Genomic DNA, 18966 nt, shown 5'->3' with positions numbered 1-18966 from the left:
GAAGATCTCTTCAGAAACTCTCAAAGAGGTTTACAAGGCCTGTTTGAACCAAAATTTAGTGAGCTGAGCGAGCCTATCTCCCTCCAAAGCACTGTGGTGGCTACGTAAGAATTACAAGTTATCTAACAGACAGTGGTTACCAACAACACTTTCGCAGGAAAGCCTTGAAGCTGATAAACTGTGATAAGCAAATTCAAGTGAACTGCACAGTGGAGAAGCAGCAAAGCAAAGCTGCTCATATCTTGTTCCCAAGAACTCTGGAATTCAGCTACGCCCCTCGCACATCAGCAACTGGGTTTGCATAGGATGATTTAAACACAGGTGTGGCTATGGACAGTTGGATCTGATATTCTTACAGGTGATGTGCTTTTAGTGGTATCAGTTACATAACTGATACCCTGAACAAAGGTCAAGGTTTCATATAAAGTACTATTAAATGATTTTTCTTTTCTCTTGTCCCTCAAATTAGCTATTAGGAAGAGCAAGACTGTTTTCCTCCTTTGCAGACCCCACCACCCTCTGGTCTAGAAATTATTTTTCTTAAGACATGGTTAGCTGCCTCTCTCCTTCAGAAACTCCTTTTTCTATCTCTGGTAGTTCTAGCTGCTGAGGCAGAGCCAGCTCTGAGCACCTCTGCAGTGGTGACCCAGTCTGGCTGCTTTCGTTCTCAATGCACTGGTCCATCAACAAGGCAGTTTCAAGCAGCTGCTTAAATCTGCTTCAAATAAATGACCCCTAAATGAGGACAAATTTACACAAAGATGTCTTCATTCTATTAACCAAAAGACAAAATTTGTTGCTGTAGTAAAATAACAGCTTGTTTTCCCATCCAGTGCCACGATGTTTATTCCATGCTAAAGCTGAGAAAAATGTTGTGGAACTAAGAAACAGAGCCCAAGAATTCATCTGTCCTTATCAGCCATCCAAACAGGCAAAAAAAAAAGAAAAAAAAATTAAACAGTGGCCTACGTGAAATATAAACCTTTATCTGGGGACAAGACAGTGAGAATGGAATGCTGAGAACAGTATTTTCTACTCAACAAACACATTTCCAGCTACATAGAGTTGAGTGTCTGAGGACAGGCAAGCACTTTCAACATATTTCAAAGATCTCAAGTCTGAATAATAAGGCAAAAACTTCACCCCATAAAATCCATTTTAGAGAACTGGCATCCAAAATCAGCAATAATTTTAAAGCCTAGACATATTTGCAGATAAACTGATGGTAAAATCCTTCAGCTAAAAGCAGACACACAACTGAGCACCATCCAACCAGACTCCTCATCATCTCAGCTGCCTTAACAGTTGTGAACATTTGCCTGAAACCTTTCTTCCAATTTTGCCACTGGACATTTGCAACTCCAGGTGCTGCAACTCCCTCCACTTCTCCTTATTTGAGAGGTTAAACGTATGAGTTTGAAATTCAGTAGAATTTTCAGGGAATGCACTCATATAAAAAGCCATCTCTCATTCCCAGTTGTACGCAGCGTATCTTCAAGATCACCAGAAAGGACCAAGACAGCTTTTGTCTCCACACAAGCTCTAACGTGGCAGAATAGAAATGCAGCTTCTTCTGCCCCAACAGCAGCATCCATGAAGTCCCAAAGAACTCTTTCCCTGACATGGAAACAAAGGTTAAGTGGCAAAGAACAAAGAGTTTATCTCCAAACGCTGTACCTTTACTTAGACAAGAATTACTTTGACAAAGACATATGCATTGACAGTTTCTCTTTCTTCTTTTTCTAACTATGGTGGAATTATCTTGCTGATAAAGATGTGGATTTACTCACTATAGGACTGTTCAAGCTGCTGCACTTAGATGTTTCTGAGGACTAAGAAAAGAGTGGACTAATGCAGCACTGCATTTCTGTCTAGTTCACTCTCAACCCAGTCAGCATGAGAAGAGGTTTGGAGGCTGTGCCTTCTATTCCCTCTCTCATCATTAGGAACTCATTGCTAAAAGAGGCTCAATATGACTCAAGTGTCTGAGTCTAGTACAGAGACACAGGAAAAATGACAAGACAAAAGGCTGCAAGAGTTCTGAAGCATCAGGATACAGAACCATAAAGCATTTTCAAATGTGAAAGGAAGGGAGCTTCCTGGCCACAAATTGGCACCCTTAAAGCAGTATTACCAGCAAAATTTAGAAAGTTCAGCTGTCAGGAGCAGATTTAAGTTCATTTTCCATAATACACCATGACTTAATATTTGCATCTTGGAGTAAATCACAGTGTTGTCTCCTATCTCTGATACCTAGCTTGCTTATTTGATGGTTCAATGTAATTGAGTATCTTCCTAAGAAAGCTTCTATGGCTATTTTGAGAAATAACATTTCCCAAGGAACGTACATTGACTGTGATGAATTCCTATAGATGTAGAGGCTAATTAACAAGAACCTAACTAATAACTTGGTTGGATTTAATCCATACACTGAACTGGCAACATGTATCAGAGAAAGAGGCAGAGGGTGCAAGTATATATTTCGGGGAGAAATCACACATGACAGGCACTTTCAAAGTGGTTCACAGATATTTTAGATGTTGCCCAGCCCCTCTTAACCCTTGGTCTGATCTACTTTCCATCACCCTTCCAGGCTTGTTTCTGCTCCCTCTCCTGCTGTGTCTTTCATGCATACACAGTGCAAATTACCCTGGCTTAAAGATGAAAATGCCTAACAGTCACAACATTCTTCTAAATAAAAGCAAGGTTCTACAAATTTTGCCTGTCACTGCTTTTGCATGTCCTTGTGCATCAATGCAGCAACAGAGCATGAAAGGGAAGGAAGTTTTCTTAGTAACCATTTTTATTGCCAAGTTCCATTTACAAAGAAAGGTCTATTCCTTGCTCTTGTCCAGGTTTTCAACAGCCACGACAAATTATCAATGCCAGCAAATACAGACTCAGAAGTCTGGATTTCAGAAACATACACCAATAGTTTCTAATTCCACTCTTCCCAGACACTTAGTTACATTGTTCTTTAAATTAACATATCACATTTACTCCAAATGTCTAACATAACTTACATTAAATAATTAATACTTATTGCCCGTAGAAAGACATTTCAGAATTCAATTCACACCATGTTTGGGCTTTTTTCCACATAAATGTAAGTGCATGTTCAGGACTGTTTTTTTTTCAAATGAACTACATTTCAGACAACTTTACTGAAATATATTTCATAGGACAGTCCATGTTCATTAAATGCTTTTTGTAGTGCTTAAATTCCAGGTACATTCATTCTTCTAGAAAAATACATTTCTCCCTCTTTGCACTAAAATCAATCAATCAAACTTACAAAACAGCTAAAAACAAAGGAAAAAGTTCGCAACAAAAATACAGAGCTAGTCACAGGTAGAGATGCCTAAAGTTACCTTTTAAAGTGTATAATGCTTCCAGAGGGTTTACTCAAGTTGTGATAATGTATATTCAGTGCTGTTCCTGGGCAAAACAAAGCTCCTAGATACTGTAACTGTCTATAAATTTGCACAATTTAATCTATTCTCAATCTTAAAAAAAATTATCTTCATGTTCATTTTAAATACTTCTGCCACAATTAGTCTTTACATACACCCAAACAGTAACCCTCAGATCTTCTCCTCCATACTGAAGTGACCAGATTGCAATTACTCTGTCAAACTCATTTTAGTATGAGTATCAATAACCAAAAGTAATGGGAAACAAGATAAAAAAAATCTCATGAATCTTCAGATTATGATCTTAAAAGCATCATGTGAACTAGTCTGGACTTTATCTTTTGTTATCAACTATTCTTAGTCATTACCTGCTGAAGCCATTTTTAGTTACTTTTAAAATAAATGCACTCCACGCATTCATTTATGCTAACAAGACAGTCCCAACAATGACAAGTTTTTCCTTTTCATATTAAGAACCAATGAATTCAAGTTAGCAAAACAATAAATCAGATACCACCACAGTGCACATTTATTAGACAATCAAAATTTAGTTTTACAATTATAATACATTAACAAACACAAAATATATATTTTATAACACCCTGCAAAAGAAATCAAATCTGAGCCACGTGCAAATCTAAAAATGTTGGGAGATCAAAATAGGGAAAATTCTGTACAAATGTAATATAAAAATATGTTTCCATATGAAAGAACCCTCTGTTTGAGACTCAGTCAAGAACTGCATCTCCTATGTCTTTGTTGCTGCTCAAGTCCTGAGCAGCAGAAAAACCCCCAAGCACGACTCCCCTCCCAACCCCTATAAACATCCCACCCTAGCAAGCCCTGCAGGGATCACCCTCTGCTTTTCAGAATCCAACGGGACATGGGAAGAGCTATTCTATTTGTTTCTAATTCATGCTGCAAATGTTGGGAAAGGTCAAGAGAAACACAGCAGGCAAGCACAGGAGAACTTCTCCAAAGACTGCTAGATAATAGAAGAGCAGTGGCCAGGTGAGTGATATCCTAGGGGAGGGCAGTGGTGGTGAACCACAGACACCAAAAAACTCGTTCAAGAAGAAGGACAGCAGCAGTTAAGAAGAGAATTTTCAACATGTATTTAGATGGCTACATTAGGCTGTCTGAAAGAAGGAGACTCATTACCTTGCAGGCAAAGGGCCTCGATCTCCCTGCCCCCAGCTGATGTCTCTGCAGATCTCTGATCCAACTACAGGACTAAACCATTTATTTTCCCGGATAGCAGCTGCCTGCCTGGGCAATGCTCTTTTAAATACAGTTTACCTTCAGCTGGTTAGTGGAGACAAGAGCAGGATGTTTAGGTTGGTGGGGGTTTTCTGACTGCCACTCCCTGGTGGTCAGTGCCACTGCTCCTCAGGCCATCCTGCAGCCCCCTGTCTCCCCAGTGAAGTGACTGATTACACCAGAGCAACAGCAGCACGTCAGTGAAGTGTTTGCTCTTAGAACTGGCTTCATCCTTACACACAGTTTGACCTGCTTGTCTGATAGCTTACCTGTGTCTTCAAACAAAGTTGATTTTACTGCTAGTGAAACAACACTTAATTCCAGGGCAATTTGTGAATTCCTGGATTACCTGAAGTAATCAATCCAAGATACCTGCAGTGTGGAAATTATAGCCACTCACACCTTACTGCTTCATTAGGAAATGGCTGTTCCTGAGTCGGGCCAGGTTTAGGTTGGATCTCAGACAGGTTTTTCCCCCAGAGGGGGCTGGGGCAAATGAACAGCAGACCTATTCTTTATTTCCCTAACAATAGTATCTATGCCAGTCATTTCCTGTGAAGCTCTCACTAGACAAGTGATCATGAGATTTAAACACCACTCAAAAGTAATTAAAAGCACAAAGTCACCTTTCTTCCCCTTTGCCCCATTCCTTGTGCAGTGCAGCTCAGGGGTGAGATTATGCACATGCATTGAAGAGACCCCTTGTGCATGGGTCTAATCTTGCTGGAACTGAAATTAAAATGAGATAAATACAGATCAAGGTTTTCTAGTCTAAAATGGATTCTATTTAAGGGAACTCAGCCTGCACACTGGTATTTTGTGTAATCTAGGTCACAAATTTCAGCTTAATAACTAACATAAAATGCTTTTAAATAAAGTGAGGCGTTTTTTATAATGGTCCTCAGAATATTACTGAGACTACAGTGTAATGCTGCAACATTTTAGAGAAAGTGTAGACTGCGGTCAGTTCAGCTAATAAAGGTTCATGTGGTCCTTGCACCCACATTGCTCCTGAAGTCTTGGCTCGTACAGGTACATGCACATTAGCTGCAACAGTGACTGCATGAGTGCAAATTCATCTTAAGCATGACACCAAAAAACCCAAAAAGTAGGCTCTCATTCCAGTAAAGCCAGACTTTCATACAAAATCCACTGCAGTGCTGAGGACACCTTACTCTTGAGTTCATTTAGAGTTTGGGCCACTCTGGAACGGTCAGAGTATCAGTTAATTCAAATTGAGAGAAAGTAGAAGTCACAGAAAATTATAACTCAAAACTTCATGAAAAAATTAATAAGGGGAAAAAAATACTGGTGTTCAGTAGCAGAGACCTCATATACCCAGGTGGCAAAGATTCAATTATTATTTGAAGGAGAGGACAAAAAGTGAGAAAAGTGGTACCTGTCAATCTCTTTTACAGATATATATAAACCACTGAAAAATCACTTCAAGTATTCCCTTGGTACAACAAGCACTGGGAAGTGGGTAAAAACTTTGCAAATTCACCTGTTTGGTAAGAACTCAGTGCCAGTAGAGACAGAATGAGGAAACAGATTGCAGTGGTGTCTGAAATCAGTACCAAGTGAACAGCAGTCCTCTGAGGAACTGCCAACTCAGTGTTATGAACAGACCAGCAATAACAACCTGCTACTTTTACTATTAATTTAAATTAACTTACTTGGAAACTGATGAAAAATCTTAAACTCCTTTCATGTTAATTACATATCAAATTAGCAAAGAACATTCCTAACGATTTTAATCAACATCTTGACCTTTTCTGTCAACCTGGTGTCAGGATCTAGGAAGTAATGTTAACTCAGAACCACTTTTATGAAGCAATGCTGTTTAACTGGAATACTATCCCAGAAAGGGAAAAAAAATTACACAATACCTTTCAAGATCAGACTTGCAGAGGAATTATCAGTTAGATACAGTGACCTTCTTCCTAAATAACTATGAAAACTTTGAAAAACCTCTTAAAACTGCTTCTGTCTGCTTCTTGAAGTTGTCTTTCAGTTGCAGGGATCTCACCATTCCTCAGATGTGTAGCAATTTGACTGTCAGAAGTGAACAAACAAGCTATAGCAATCTTTTAAAATATTTTACATTCCTCTCTAGGCAGCTAAGCAAAGACTAAAGTAGTCTCAAAAATCCCTTATGTTAATTTGAACAAGCATTGTATTTTAACTTTGAATCAAACCTTGAAATAAATATTAACATATGGAAAATATAGTATTTTTCTATAAGTCTGGAGTCCTACAAAGACAATACTGAATGTGGCCAAGCCTGCTGATATTGTGCAGACCTCCAAAGATGAACATAATCAGGATTAAAAACCAAAAACAACCAACCAAAAAAAAACCCCAAATAAAAGCCCAAAACCCCTCCTCCACAAAAAAACCCCAAACCAAACACCAAACTGAAAAAACACACCCTGACTCAAATGGAAGTTTTACCTCTGTCCTACAATATATCATTTTTTCTGGTCAATGGCATGTCTCTCGTTTCAGAGACGTAATGCAGTACTGTGATTCTGGGTGTCCAAAAATCCCTTCACTTTGCCATAACACTGTAGACCTTTTACAATTAATTAGTTCCTATTAGAAAGACAGTAGGTCCTCTGAAACACGTTCATGTTCTTGTATAACAGAAACTGGTAGGAAAGAACCGATCCAGATTCAAAAGTTTGGGTTTCTTCTCTCTTTTCCAGTTCAGATATGCTGAGTATCCAAAGTTGGCTCTAAAAGCTGCTGACATTCTCTGTCACCAGTTGGTCCCTTCATGTGGACCTGAGGCCTCTCAGGCCTCCAGAAGTGTTTGCACTCCCAGAGAAAAAATAAATCACAATTTGGTTGCACTTCCTTCACTGTTTATTACAGTCTGCATGGTGGCTTTAGTCAGAACATTCCTCCTCCACCTCTTTCACCTTGTCAGCTTCACCTCCAGGCTGCAGAGAGGCCTGAGGGACAGAGCTGAATGTCCGAATGCTCTGTGGGTCCACCGGCGGCACCAGCGTGAGCGACTCCACGCTCAGCGTGTCCGTGTTGTCATCTGTGAGCAGGGAAATCGTGGGCTGCTGGGCAGGAATCAGGCTGGGAGACAGGTTGGCTGTTTCCATGTCACTGGTCTTTACAGCAGTTTTGCTGCACTTTGAAGCAGCTGCAAGAGTTTCATCAGTCAATATCGTGTGAGCGGAACCGGCCATCAGAGGCTGCTCTGGAGCTGAAGCATCATCTGGGAAAAGAAAACACCAAGAACAATCAATATTCAAGTCAGTATGCACATTAAGCCTAACAACACACTACTATTCCTGAGTGTTCAAGAGTAACTGAGTGGAAAATACCGTTCTGTGAAGCACCGTGCTTACACACCCACATTTTAGTAATTAGAAATACACCAAAATATTATAAAGGCATAACCAAAAATGCTGGCAGGATACTGTCCAATTAGGAACCAGATAATTATATACATTTAGTATCAGAATATGTAGCAATAGTAGAAATATTCTTAGAGAGAGGAAGTAGAGGGAAAGAAAACCTCTCCAGTATTTAGTATGAACTAAAATGAACCACTACCCCATATCAGGAAGATCTTTAGAAATAGAAGAAAAAACAGAAGAACCACTCTACAGCCAGCTTTCACAAAAGGTGGCCTGTTTCTTACAAAAATTTGGAAGTCATTCTCTCAATTCATCCTCCAGATTCGCTTTAAGCAACACCTCAACCACGGAAAGCAGAAATTATGGCAGAAGAGGAAGCAGGGGAATGTCCTCACTGCAGCACTGTTTTACACAGCCGTGTGAGACATGGGGGTTCTGTCCTCCTAAGCATGGAGCATCCAACACTGATAAAATTGGGAATAAGCATAAATGCTACAGAAAACTGATATGCTACTGCACCTTCCCACATTATGGAAAAACCCTCCAACATTAATAGCTATTTGTACTGTCCTTTCCACCTAAAAATCCTAGTGAACTGCCAAGCAATCTGTTCATTTGGCTCAGGATGGAGGGGGAATGGAGGGGATGAGGCGATTCAGCATTAGATGATCAAGTACGCCCAGAAAAGTCAGTTGGTTTTTTTTTTTCTGACTACAATAATATATGCCATTAAAATAACAGGTATCCAGCTTCAAGACAAACCAGTTTTAAAGCTTTTGTAAGAAACAGCATGTGTTCAAGTGTACAGGTATCTGCAGAAAAGCTTACAAGGCAGTGTAGTGAATACAGAAGCTAAGAATTAAGTTATGGTTTTAATACACAGTGACCTTAAAAATATTTCCGTTTCAATATGATTCCAATTAGTCCTGGAAAAGAACAGAAAGCATGAACATAAGACAAAGAAAAAAAAAGAAAAAAAAAGAAAACAAAGTAGAGAATGGAATGGGTATCAGTGGGTAACACTAAAATTATTGGCTTTTTTTTGCCTTCCTGCTAAGATAACCCAAACAATGGTGTATTCTCACTTCAGAAACCACTCACGCATACTTTTTGCTGAATTGGTGGCTAAAGCTTCTTGCTTTGATAAAAACAAGATTTATAGGTGGTAAAAAGTCTACTTTTAAATAAAAGAGACATCAGTGGTTATATCTGAACTATAAGGATAGATGCAAAGTAACCCCACAGATTCTTTTAATCTGTCAAGAAGCTTTAGAGAGAATGTAACAACTGATAGCAGAGGAAGTGATGCAAGAATCACACGGAAAATGAACTGCTAAAACAATGAAATACAGGCTCATTTCCCTGAATTCCAAGCTAAACACTAGCATTTCAGTATGCATGGAACAGGGAGTTTCTGCTTTTTGAATCCATAAAATCTTAAAAGGGTATCTTTGCCAAGATAAATTTTAAATCTTAGTTATACTTTAGCATAAATAGTCACCCAAATTCAGGATTCAGAAACCTGAGGCATTCTGGTAGGTAAAGTATTATCAATCAATGGCATTCTGTTCAGAATTTTGTACACAACACATTTTTATTACAGTTCTATTTAACTTCTGAATCTGCACTTCATTTCTTAAATCATTCCTTCCCCTCTCCCAACAGAATATAAATGTATTTTCTTAATATTTACATTTACTGAAATAATGAAAGGTATACACATTCTGTTGTTATGCTGGATTGTCCCCAGATCCTTCCAGGTAGGTTCTAGGTTAATGCTAAAGTGACTCCCTTTCTTAATGCCACAAATAAAAAGTATTTGAAGAAAGTCTTCATAAAAAAAAGTAACTGGAGTTAACAAGTCCAAACTTTCTACACAGAAGTCTCAAAAAACATTAAGAAGAAAGATAAAAATATCAAAAACTGTATACAGAATATACTGCCCAGTATTTTAGTGGCAGCATTTGTAGAGAATACAAGACCAGAGCTCTCCTCTTTTATTCACTACTGCTGGAAGGCAGTCTCTCTCCCCTCAGGATGTCCTTGGTCACTGCCACCTCCCTTCCATCACTGTGGCACTGAATTTCAGGGAACAGTGGCCGATTGCTGCAACCCAGGGTGGCACTACTGCCAAAGTGAGCAGAAAGGAAATCCCAGCACACACAGGGGCGGAGGAGGGAGAGCCCTGAACGTGGTCTAGAGCTCACAAGAATGTCTGTCTTTAAGCAGGTACCAAGCTCTTGCTTCTAAAGAGTTTCACGTGCCTGGCATGTTTATAGATTAATTTCTCTACTTATTATCTGGAACTTCCCTTTATACTACATATAAAAACACTAAGTGGCTTTCAAAAAACCTGAATTCCCAACATTTTGTTCCAGCTCGACTTCTGGATACAAAGAAAAAAAAATTGTAATTTTTCCCTGGATAAAACCACCAGTCACTGAGATACTAGAAAACAGCATTTCTATTTACCTCTCCCCAGCCTCCATGTATTTAAGCATGAGTGTTCTGACACAAAATATGTGCTAGATTGGCAACAAAACCAGGGAGAGTGAAATCAGTTTCTTAAAATGGTTCTGATTTTAACACTGAGTTCTAACAAAGTTCTAACAGCCTTCCATACCTCCAAACTTATTGTACTTGTTGAAAACAAGGGGTAATTTAGCAAATCTTGGAGTATTATTAGCTCTCTTTGGATGCAGAACCTTCAACAGCCTTACATGTATATCAGCACTTCTTTAATGCTGCAAAGATTATCATTACAGCAAACAATCCCAACTGAAACACTCAACTTGTTATATTTACTTATGACAAGAGGGGTTATTGTGAAACAAGGTAGAAAGGAACGGAAAATGGAAAGAATGAATATCACCCACAGAGAAGTGTCCTAAGCTGTACAGAAACACACTATGAAAGGATAACAAAAATACAAATTACAAGACATTAAGCAAAAGTTGCAAATTAAATGTACAAAGATGAAAAACGGTATCTGTATAGTATTAGAGTAAAGTATCTTCATGCCATGATAGTAACAAACAAAAAGAACTTAATTAGATAGAAGTTAAAAGAGATTATATAACAACGGTCATTCGGAACGTATTTCCATATTTTTTGCACCTGCTCCCCCTCCTCAGGTGAGGGCAAACAGTCCATAAAGTCATCTGCCAGAATTCTGAGGATCACAGAAACATTAAGGTTGTGCCATCAGAGTCCAGGGGCAGTCTTACGCTGAATGCCTGTCCATTTGACCTGTGCTATAAACAGATTTCTTGCTGCTGGCCAAGGACCTGCATTACAGTCCATTCAGGTGCCTGTGCTTCCTAAATTTCACTACAGCCAGGGCTGCCCTGTGCAAATGAAGACATGGCTGCTTTGAAGCTGGAGGCTCGATAGCACAATGTCCACCCTTGGCAAGAGGCCCACAGCCACGAGAGAAGCTGCAGACAAGGCTTTCAGAAACACCTCACCATTGCTGTACAGTTCTCCCAACACAAAACGCAGATAAGTATCACGATGCTTTCTTCGGTTTCCTACCTCACTGTCATTGCTGTCAGCATGGAAAGCAAATATGTTCTACTGATTGTTATGGGCTTGTGAAGCTTATGGAGGAACCTGCCTGAGTGGGTATGGCGGGAGTTTCTGCTGCAGCTGCTGCTGGAAGGCCTAAACCCAGTGTCCGCCGTGACTGTCAGCCTCCGACAGACTAAACACCCGCCGGCGTCCTTTCCTGCCAGACCTTACTAGAGGGAAACACAGCCAGAAATCATACACAGGCTTGAACAATGACACAGGGGAGGGAAACTGGAATGGAGACAAAGGAGAAATGTTAGAGCAGCAACAAGAATAAGTGACAAGGACACACCTGTAACTGCTGGTATCTTGAATACAATTTGACACAACACCAAGAGCCTTCTATGTTTGGGAAATACTTCTGAAGCTGGAAGTATTAATTCTTTAGAAATAAATGAGTTTATATGAATTCCATTTTTTGCTTCCTATTTGGGCTATGTCTGGCAATACCAACAGCACTTACACCAAGGAGGGCTGGCAGGTATTCATCTGCATTACAATCTACTCACCTGCGTTAGAAATTTGAGAGAAGCTTTTATCTTCCTTATTTATCACAAGTTCTGGTGACACAGAATTATTCTCCTTTCGCTGGCCATGAATTATATGTAGTGCAGTACTGTGCAGGTGACAACACTTCAGACCCTTCAGCCCTACTATTTCATACCCGACAGCAGCATTTATGTTTGGTTTATGATAAAGCCAAACACAGGGTTTGAAAAGATAACAGCAGTTCAGATGATGATGCTTGGTGCATAGAAAGTTCCTAGAAAAGAAACTTTCTAAGAACAAAAGTACTTCCTCACCTACTCAGAAAATTACTAGAGCATCATAGAACAGGAGGTCAAACCACATTTACATTACTGATTATAGAGGGAAGAGACAGAGATGGTTTCAACAGGAAGGCAGGCACTGCTCTTATAAACTCTCCATGCTTGATTAATCATCCTCTCCTTGGAATGGAAATTTAATTTTACAGACTGGAATCCAATATATGTTCTCTGCAACAAGGGACAGCTCTTAGTACTTATTTTAGATCTTTTATCATCAATACCTGCCAGAAACATAAAATACAGCTTAACTGGCACAGATCAGTGCCTTGTGAAGTCCTCATTATCTATTGCTCTGATGTAAACATTTTCTTAAGTACTGAAGCCAATTGCTTTTTAAAAGTTAAGACAGCTTAAAAAGTAATAAAATACAGAACAGATGACATTAACGTATTCATAATTCTGGAAGAATGCTAACTTACAGTAAGAGAGCTTCTATATCTAATCCTTGGCATATATGAAAATAAGCACTTTAAAGAAGTGCACAGTTCCAGCAAGGGTAGCCAAGACATGACTGTATTCTAAGCTCTGAAACTTGATGACTAAAATCTGACAAGAGAACATTTCTACCTTATGCACAGCACCATTTCAAAGGCACATGATAATTAAAAAAAAAGTCATGTAAATACAAAGAAAAAACCAACCTGATAGCAGCACTTGCAGAACCTGATACTGATTTTTCTGTCTTTCTAAGCATTCTGCTTTCTTTAAGGGATGATTTTCTGCTTTTTCAATTTTAAAGAACAGTAATCTTGTAAAGGGCTAAGCTTCATCCCCGAACACTGTCAACAGGGAAGTTGCTAGCCTTTAAAATATCTGTGCCACAAAGCAGTGTGACAACTACTAGGTAGGACAGCCAATAAACTCAGGAATCATAGGAGTTTATTTCACTCATGACAAAGCAGTTGATGCAACACTGTGTGACTGTTTGATGCAGGTACAAGTGATAACAATTTTTTTTATATTGAATCAACATAACTTTTTCCTGTGACACATTTTTGAAAGGTCTTTTGCTGTTTAATTATCAAGATACCCTCTATGTTGTATATCCTATTTTCTCTTAACGTGCAGTATGTCTTTATTTTGTTCTCATCTATCACTGTTTTATGTAAAAAATGATGTCTATGTTCCAAATCTTATTTCCTGAAACAACTCTGTGAAGATTTACAAGTATCACCTCAAATACATCAAACTCTGACCAGTTTTCTGTTAACAGACTGTAGCTTAGGACACTATAGTCACAAGTTCACAGTATAAATAGCTGTGTGGTTTAAGATGTTGCCCTTGAGGAAAGTAGTTTCCTTGAAGTCCAGATAGGCATCTCCCCTTTATCTAGTCGGGCCTTCTTGTCTGAAGTTCCTGAACAACCCAGGGTACTCTTCATGCTCAACAACTTGAGCAGGTGCCAGAATCAACAGGCGAGTAGGGAAGGAGGGGCAGAGAGCTCCTACAAGTTTGTGTGTGTGTTCAAAATGGAATGGGAAATGAGATAGAGTCAAACATGACAGACTGCAGCAGCATTCAGGTGCTACCTTGGGACATAAAACAGATTTTTGTAACTGTCTGCTGCTCATCAGCAACTGGTTACTTCCTCCTCAAAGAAGCCACTTCATATCATGCAAGTCTCCTCTTCTGCTTGCAGCAGAGTAAGGCAGTTTAGTTTCAACTGTCCTCAAGTGGTTAAACAAAGGGAAAACCACTGCTTTACACAGAAGTGGGTGAATACCAGCAATTGTGTGCACATCCCAGCTGAGTGGTCAGTGTGACCTGGTGTAACACAGCCTGTGCTCATGGCACTGTCACCTACTCCAGCAGAGTTCTGTTCATGCACAACCCCACACACACAACAGCTACCTGCACATGCCAAACAGACCCTCACCTTCATGCCACGCTCCTGGCAAGCTTCCACTACAGATCACAATTACAGGTAAATACTACAAGAGGGAGAATATTCAAACTCGCAGTAAACTGGTCAATCAGTTAAGGCAGAGACACTGATCCCAAGAAGAAATGACACTGTTGAACTGAGTAATGGCAAAAAGTGTCAACAGAGCTCCAGGGGTTGGGAAAAACCCTTCCTACATTCACACCTCCCAAAAGACCTAGCTCCAGGGATTTCAGAATTCCCACTGGTCTATAATAAGCACCTTGAGACGCCACCAGACACTCAGCCACAGGCTTTAAACCATTACTCGCTCATTATTGCCTAGACTGCACTACACAGTTTGGGACAGACCAGGGCAGCAGCTTTGAACAGTGAGGCACTTACTGCTTTAGTCTGATTTTAGGAACAGTATCCATGCATTAATGAGATTCTTTTCCAAAGAAACTAAACTGTAAGATATGCTGCAACTGTGCACCAAATACACTTGAAACACTAATAGCAACATATAAGGCTGAACTGATCATTGTCCTTTGAACAACCACATACATGGCAGGGATTCTTGGTCCTAAGGGTCAGAGCAAATATGGTCCAGCAAGATCCCTAAGCCACATGCATCTCAGTACCAACTGTGTGTTACCCTATTGCAACACAATACCTGCTCATGCATCTACAGTCACTGCCTTCCTCTTTGTAACTGCTCTCTGAGCAGAAGGAAATACAGGAGCTGAGCTCAGAAGTCATCCCTAGAGCAGGTTAGTGCCAGCAGCTGATGTGCGGCTGAAGTAGTCGATGCCCATTGTCAGGTTCATTTCCTCTATTTTGGCTGAAGGTGACTGTGCCCAGTGGTAGGGCACAGAAGAGGATCCTCACAGCTACATTTGCTAAAGCAGCACATAAAAAAAAAATCAAAGCACACCCAAAGACAATTTTCCTGCACGACACGTGGCATTTTGCACATACTTTATGATTAAGTCACAATGAAGGTCAAGGTGGGCAGTTCGTGCAATCTAAATGGTAAAGTGCAAACTGAAACCAGGCATTTCAAAATACTTTTCCTCTGCTTTTGGTTTTTTTTTTTTTCATTATTTTTATTTTTGGTATGGAAGAGTTTGGGATTTATTGTTGCCTTTTTTTTTTTTTTTTGAAAACAATGAGCAGCCTCCTGTCACCAAGCTTTTCAAAATGCAGGAAAAACAAACAGAATTTTATGTTACATAAATGCCAGCATACTGTGTAAGTAGACTGTAATTTTGTCAACTACAGTCTGTGATTATACTTCAATAATTCACTACCTTTTTATACTTGATGAGTAATTATGTGTTCTGGATCTATGCATTTTTTTCATAGAAGCCAGATGTGTGCTTGAAAGACCTCAGTCTGAAATGAAGTATAGTCTTGCTTAATATTTCTGTGAACTAGCATATTGCTTATACCTACAAAAACAATACAGAGTCCTTATTTTCATCTCCTTTCCCACAGTTTTTTCTTAGCCACTACTGGCAAGAACCTGTAGTTGCCTTTCTCTTCCTGACCACAGAGGATTCAAGTACAGGAAAGGACACTGTACATGAACCTTTTTTACACTGCTAAGGAGAAACATGCCATCAAATTCATGTTTTCATGTAGTGCCAATCCAGCCTGAGAGTTCTGATGAATGACAGCACTTCTCTGAGCAATGACCACGTATTACCTGGGCCATGAAGAGACAGGAACAGCAATCACTTGCCAACAGAAAAAATAAAATTTGGAATAGATGGTATATAGAAAAACATTCCAAATTTTATTCTGAAATTACACATATAGCAGGACTATTTTGACTGTATGTTAGTCTCTCAAGGTAACAGATGCTTTTTAATCTAGAGACTGCATGCTAGAATGCTTTACATATTTATTGTTCATTAACTTCATCAGCAGCCTTTCATTACCCTTTCCAGCAGTATTTCTTGCAGGGATACTCACTTTAAACATATAATGCACATTGATCTGCTGACACTGCTCAGTGAAACCTATGAACACTCAATACCTAACAAAGGTTGCACCATTTCCTGTAGGACTGCAATGAATTTCAGATACAGAGGGGCCTTCCAAATGAAGGCAAAATAGCTGGCATGTCTCAGAAAGGGTAACCAGGTCAAGGAGTGACCAACAGTAGAAGTGGCCATTAAAATGAGGGCTTGCTTGAACAGGTCTTGGGAACCAAGCTACCTCTATTGTTCTATAACCAAAATGAGGTAGAGTAGGTAACTTCTAGCATGAAAGCATTTCAGGATCCTTTGGGATTCCTTGTTGAGCCTCCAGCCTGAGGCTTTGCCTCACACAATTTGCACTCAGAACAGACATCATTACAGATTCTCTACAATTACTGCATAAAAAGGAGGAACAATGCAACAAGAAGTTCCAGTTTAGGCATACCCACTAAATATACTGTCCAATGCAAACACATGCAACCTACATTTGTGAAAGTCACACTGTCAGTCTATTTATACTGCAGCCTCTTCTGCACCAATGAAACAGCTCCTGAAATGTGGAGGTGTTCAGCCGCTAGAGTGTTATTGTAAAAACTTTCCAATATTAACATGCTAAATAACTATTTTCAAATACTTTGTATTTGGCCCATTGTTACAAATTAACTTGAGTACCAGATAAACTCACAAAAGCAAATGTCACCCAGTTCAGAAAAAGATACTTCATGTGGAAATCAACTTATCCACTATGGTGAAAAGCTAACAGTTTACACTACAGATTTATTCAAAGCAATGCTTCAGTTAAAACAAACCACCAACAAAAAAACCCCTCAGCATTCTAAACTGTTTGTGCTAGGAGAGAAGTCGGACAAGCAGGACATTATTTCACCAGTACTTAAAGTCTCTATTGAAAGAAGCCATTTATTTAGAGTTCCAGAAAGCTGAAGAGATCACTGATATTTACACCACAATTTACTTTTAATTGGCTTAGTTGACTAGGTGATCTAAAACCATGAAGCCTTACTCTTTTAATCCAATAACTTAATTTTACAATAAGCTGCTCTGTCTCCCTTAGTGCCTAGGCTGAGGGTGGTGAGTGATACCTGCTGGGCTCTGTGCAGCAGAAGGAGTGGATGTCGAGCTTGCAGTCACTGAGTCACAGCGCCCTGTACTGCCACTGCCACTGGAAGGGGATGGTGACGAGAGCGGGGATGGATTGTGCTGATTTATGCACTGGGCAACAGCAAAGCCTGCAAAACAGGACAGTGAAGTTTACACGTTAAATTTACAAGTTAAATACTATCCTGGAAGAGTTAAGCTGTTGAACAAATTGGGGAAAGGTAAAAGGCAAAATCTGTATCAAGGTGGTGCCAACCTCATGCAGTGACCCAGAGGATGTGCCCTTCCCCACCTTCATCTTGAAAACGAGAAAATCTGAGTGTGCCTTACTGAAAACAGGATACACGTGCTGATCAATGAATAAGGAAGTAAAGGGATTCAAAGCATTTTAAAACTTAGAGATTGCACAAACAGTCAAAACGTATCAGAACTCTTCAATTTTTGATATAGTCAGTATATTCACAGACCTTAACATGGTAAGGAAAATAAAGTCAAAAGTGAACAAAAAACCATCTTGGATAGAAGATCTATGTTTTTTTACTTGATATAAATTCAGAAAATTTTAATCAGTCACATCTAATGCTGGCATTGAATTTCATCCAGGCTATCACAAACTAAACTTTTTCCAGTCTGAAGACTGGAAAGGTCTACAGAGTGTCTAACAGCACTTCTTAGATGAGTCATCTTCTGGCTTCTACTGTAATACTTCTTCAAACTCTTTGCAGTGTAGCATCCTTTCCTTGCCTAGCCACCTTGCATTCATTTCTTTCTCCTTCTATAACTACATACCTAGAGTTACCCCTTCAGGTTTTGACAGCAAGTAGCTTTCCAGAAGTTGATGCACTTCTTACAGCAAAAGAAGTGTCTTTCTTCACCATGGGCTGCAGGTCAGGTGAGGGACACAAGTTTTCTGCTTCTGCAGCTCTCCTCCCTCTGCCATGGGAAAGTACTAATGCAGAAGGTTTTTTTTGCAGTCCTGTGAATTACTGAAAGTAGCCACAATGTGGACAATAAAACACCTAACAATACTTGCTGCCTTCACTGCACAGTCAACACTGAAAGGGAAAGTATCTGACAATCAACTAAGACTGAAAATGCACCACACAGTTCTTTATCCTTTTATATAGGAATCTCCCACGGCACTGGATGGATGATTCTCAGAGAATCTTCCATATGGGGAATGTGCTGGTGCCATACAGGAAGCAGCCACTCAAAACTCAGTTTAAATGGATATGTTACAAGAAACTCTGAAAGCTTTAAAACATAGATATGACAAGTCAGGAAAATGCTGTTAGCAGCAACACACCGACAGGCCGTGCTACAAGTGAAAACACAGCGAAAAAAGCACAGAAGTTAACAAACATCAGTCCTGTTAATAATTTGACTTGATCTGCAGTCCCACCTCCTACCTTCTACCTCCCATGATTACCCAAGAACTAGACTCAAAACCACCTGCAGAAACACAATGCTATCTGAATTTCTGTAGCACTGCAGCATAGTTTTAGATACGTATCTAAATGTCATTTTCACCAAGTTAAATACAATTCATTA

General features: G+C 39.6%; 1 protein-coding gene across 5 annotated transcripts in view; it reads right to left on the bottom strand.

The window, feature by feature from the left end:
• Window positions 1-2785: 2785 nt before the first annotated feature.
• The window catches only part of CLEC16A (C-type lectin domain containing 16A), a 60037-nt gene continuing 43856 nt past the window's right edge, over window positions 2786-18966 (bottom strand). Inside the window, exons 22-24 of one of the 5 annotated variants that reach the window (XM_063414845.1) lie at window positions 17400-17546; window positions 11667-11786; window positions 2786-7905 (exon numbers count right to left, since the gene is read on the bottom strand). In XM_063414845.1, coding sequence (XP_063270915.1) covers window positions 7565-7905; window positions 11667-11786; window positions 17400-17546 — 608 coding nt within the window. In that variant the 3' untranslated portion in view covers window positions 2786-7564. Of the gene's footprint in view, window positions 7906-8937; window positions 8977-11666; window positions 11787-17399; window positions 17547-18966 lie in introns of all 5 variants that reach the window. The other 4 variants (XM_063414844.1, XM_063414842.1, XM_063414839.1 and 1 more) reach the window with 4 other exon arrangements.

The sequence above is a fragment of the Prinia subflava genome, chromosome 17 (assembly GCF_021018805.1).
Source record: "Prinia subflava isolate CZ2003 ecotype Zambia chromosome 17, Cam_Psub_1.2, whole genome shotgun sequence".
Taxonomy (NCBI): domain Eukaryota; kingdom Metazoa; phylum Chordata; class Aves; order Passeriformes; family Cisticolidae; genus Prinia; species Prinia subflava.
This window is presented reverse-complemented; position numbering and strand designations above follow the sequence as displayed.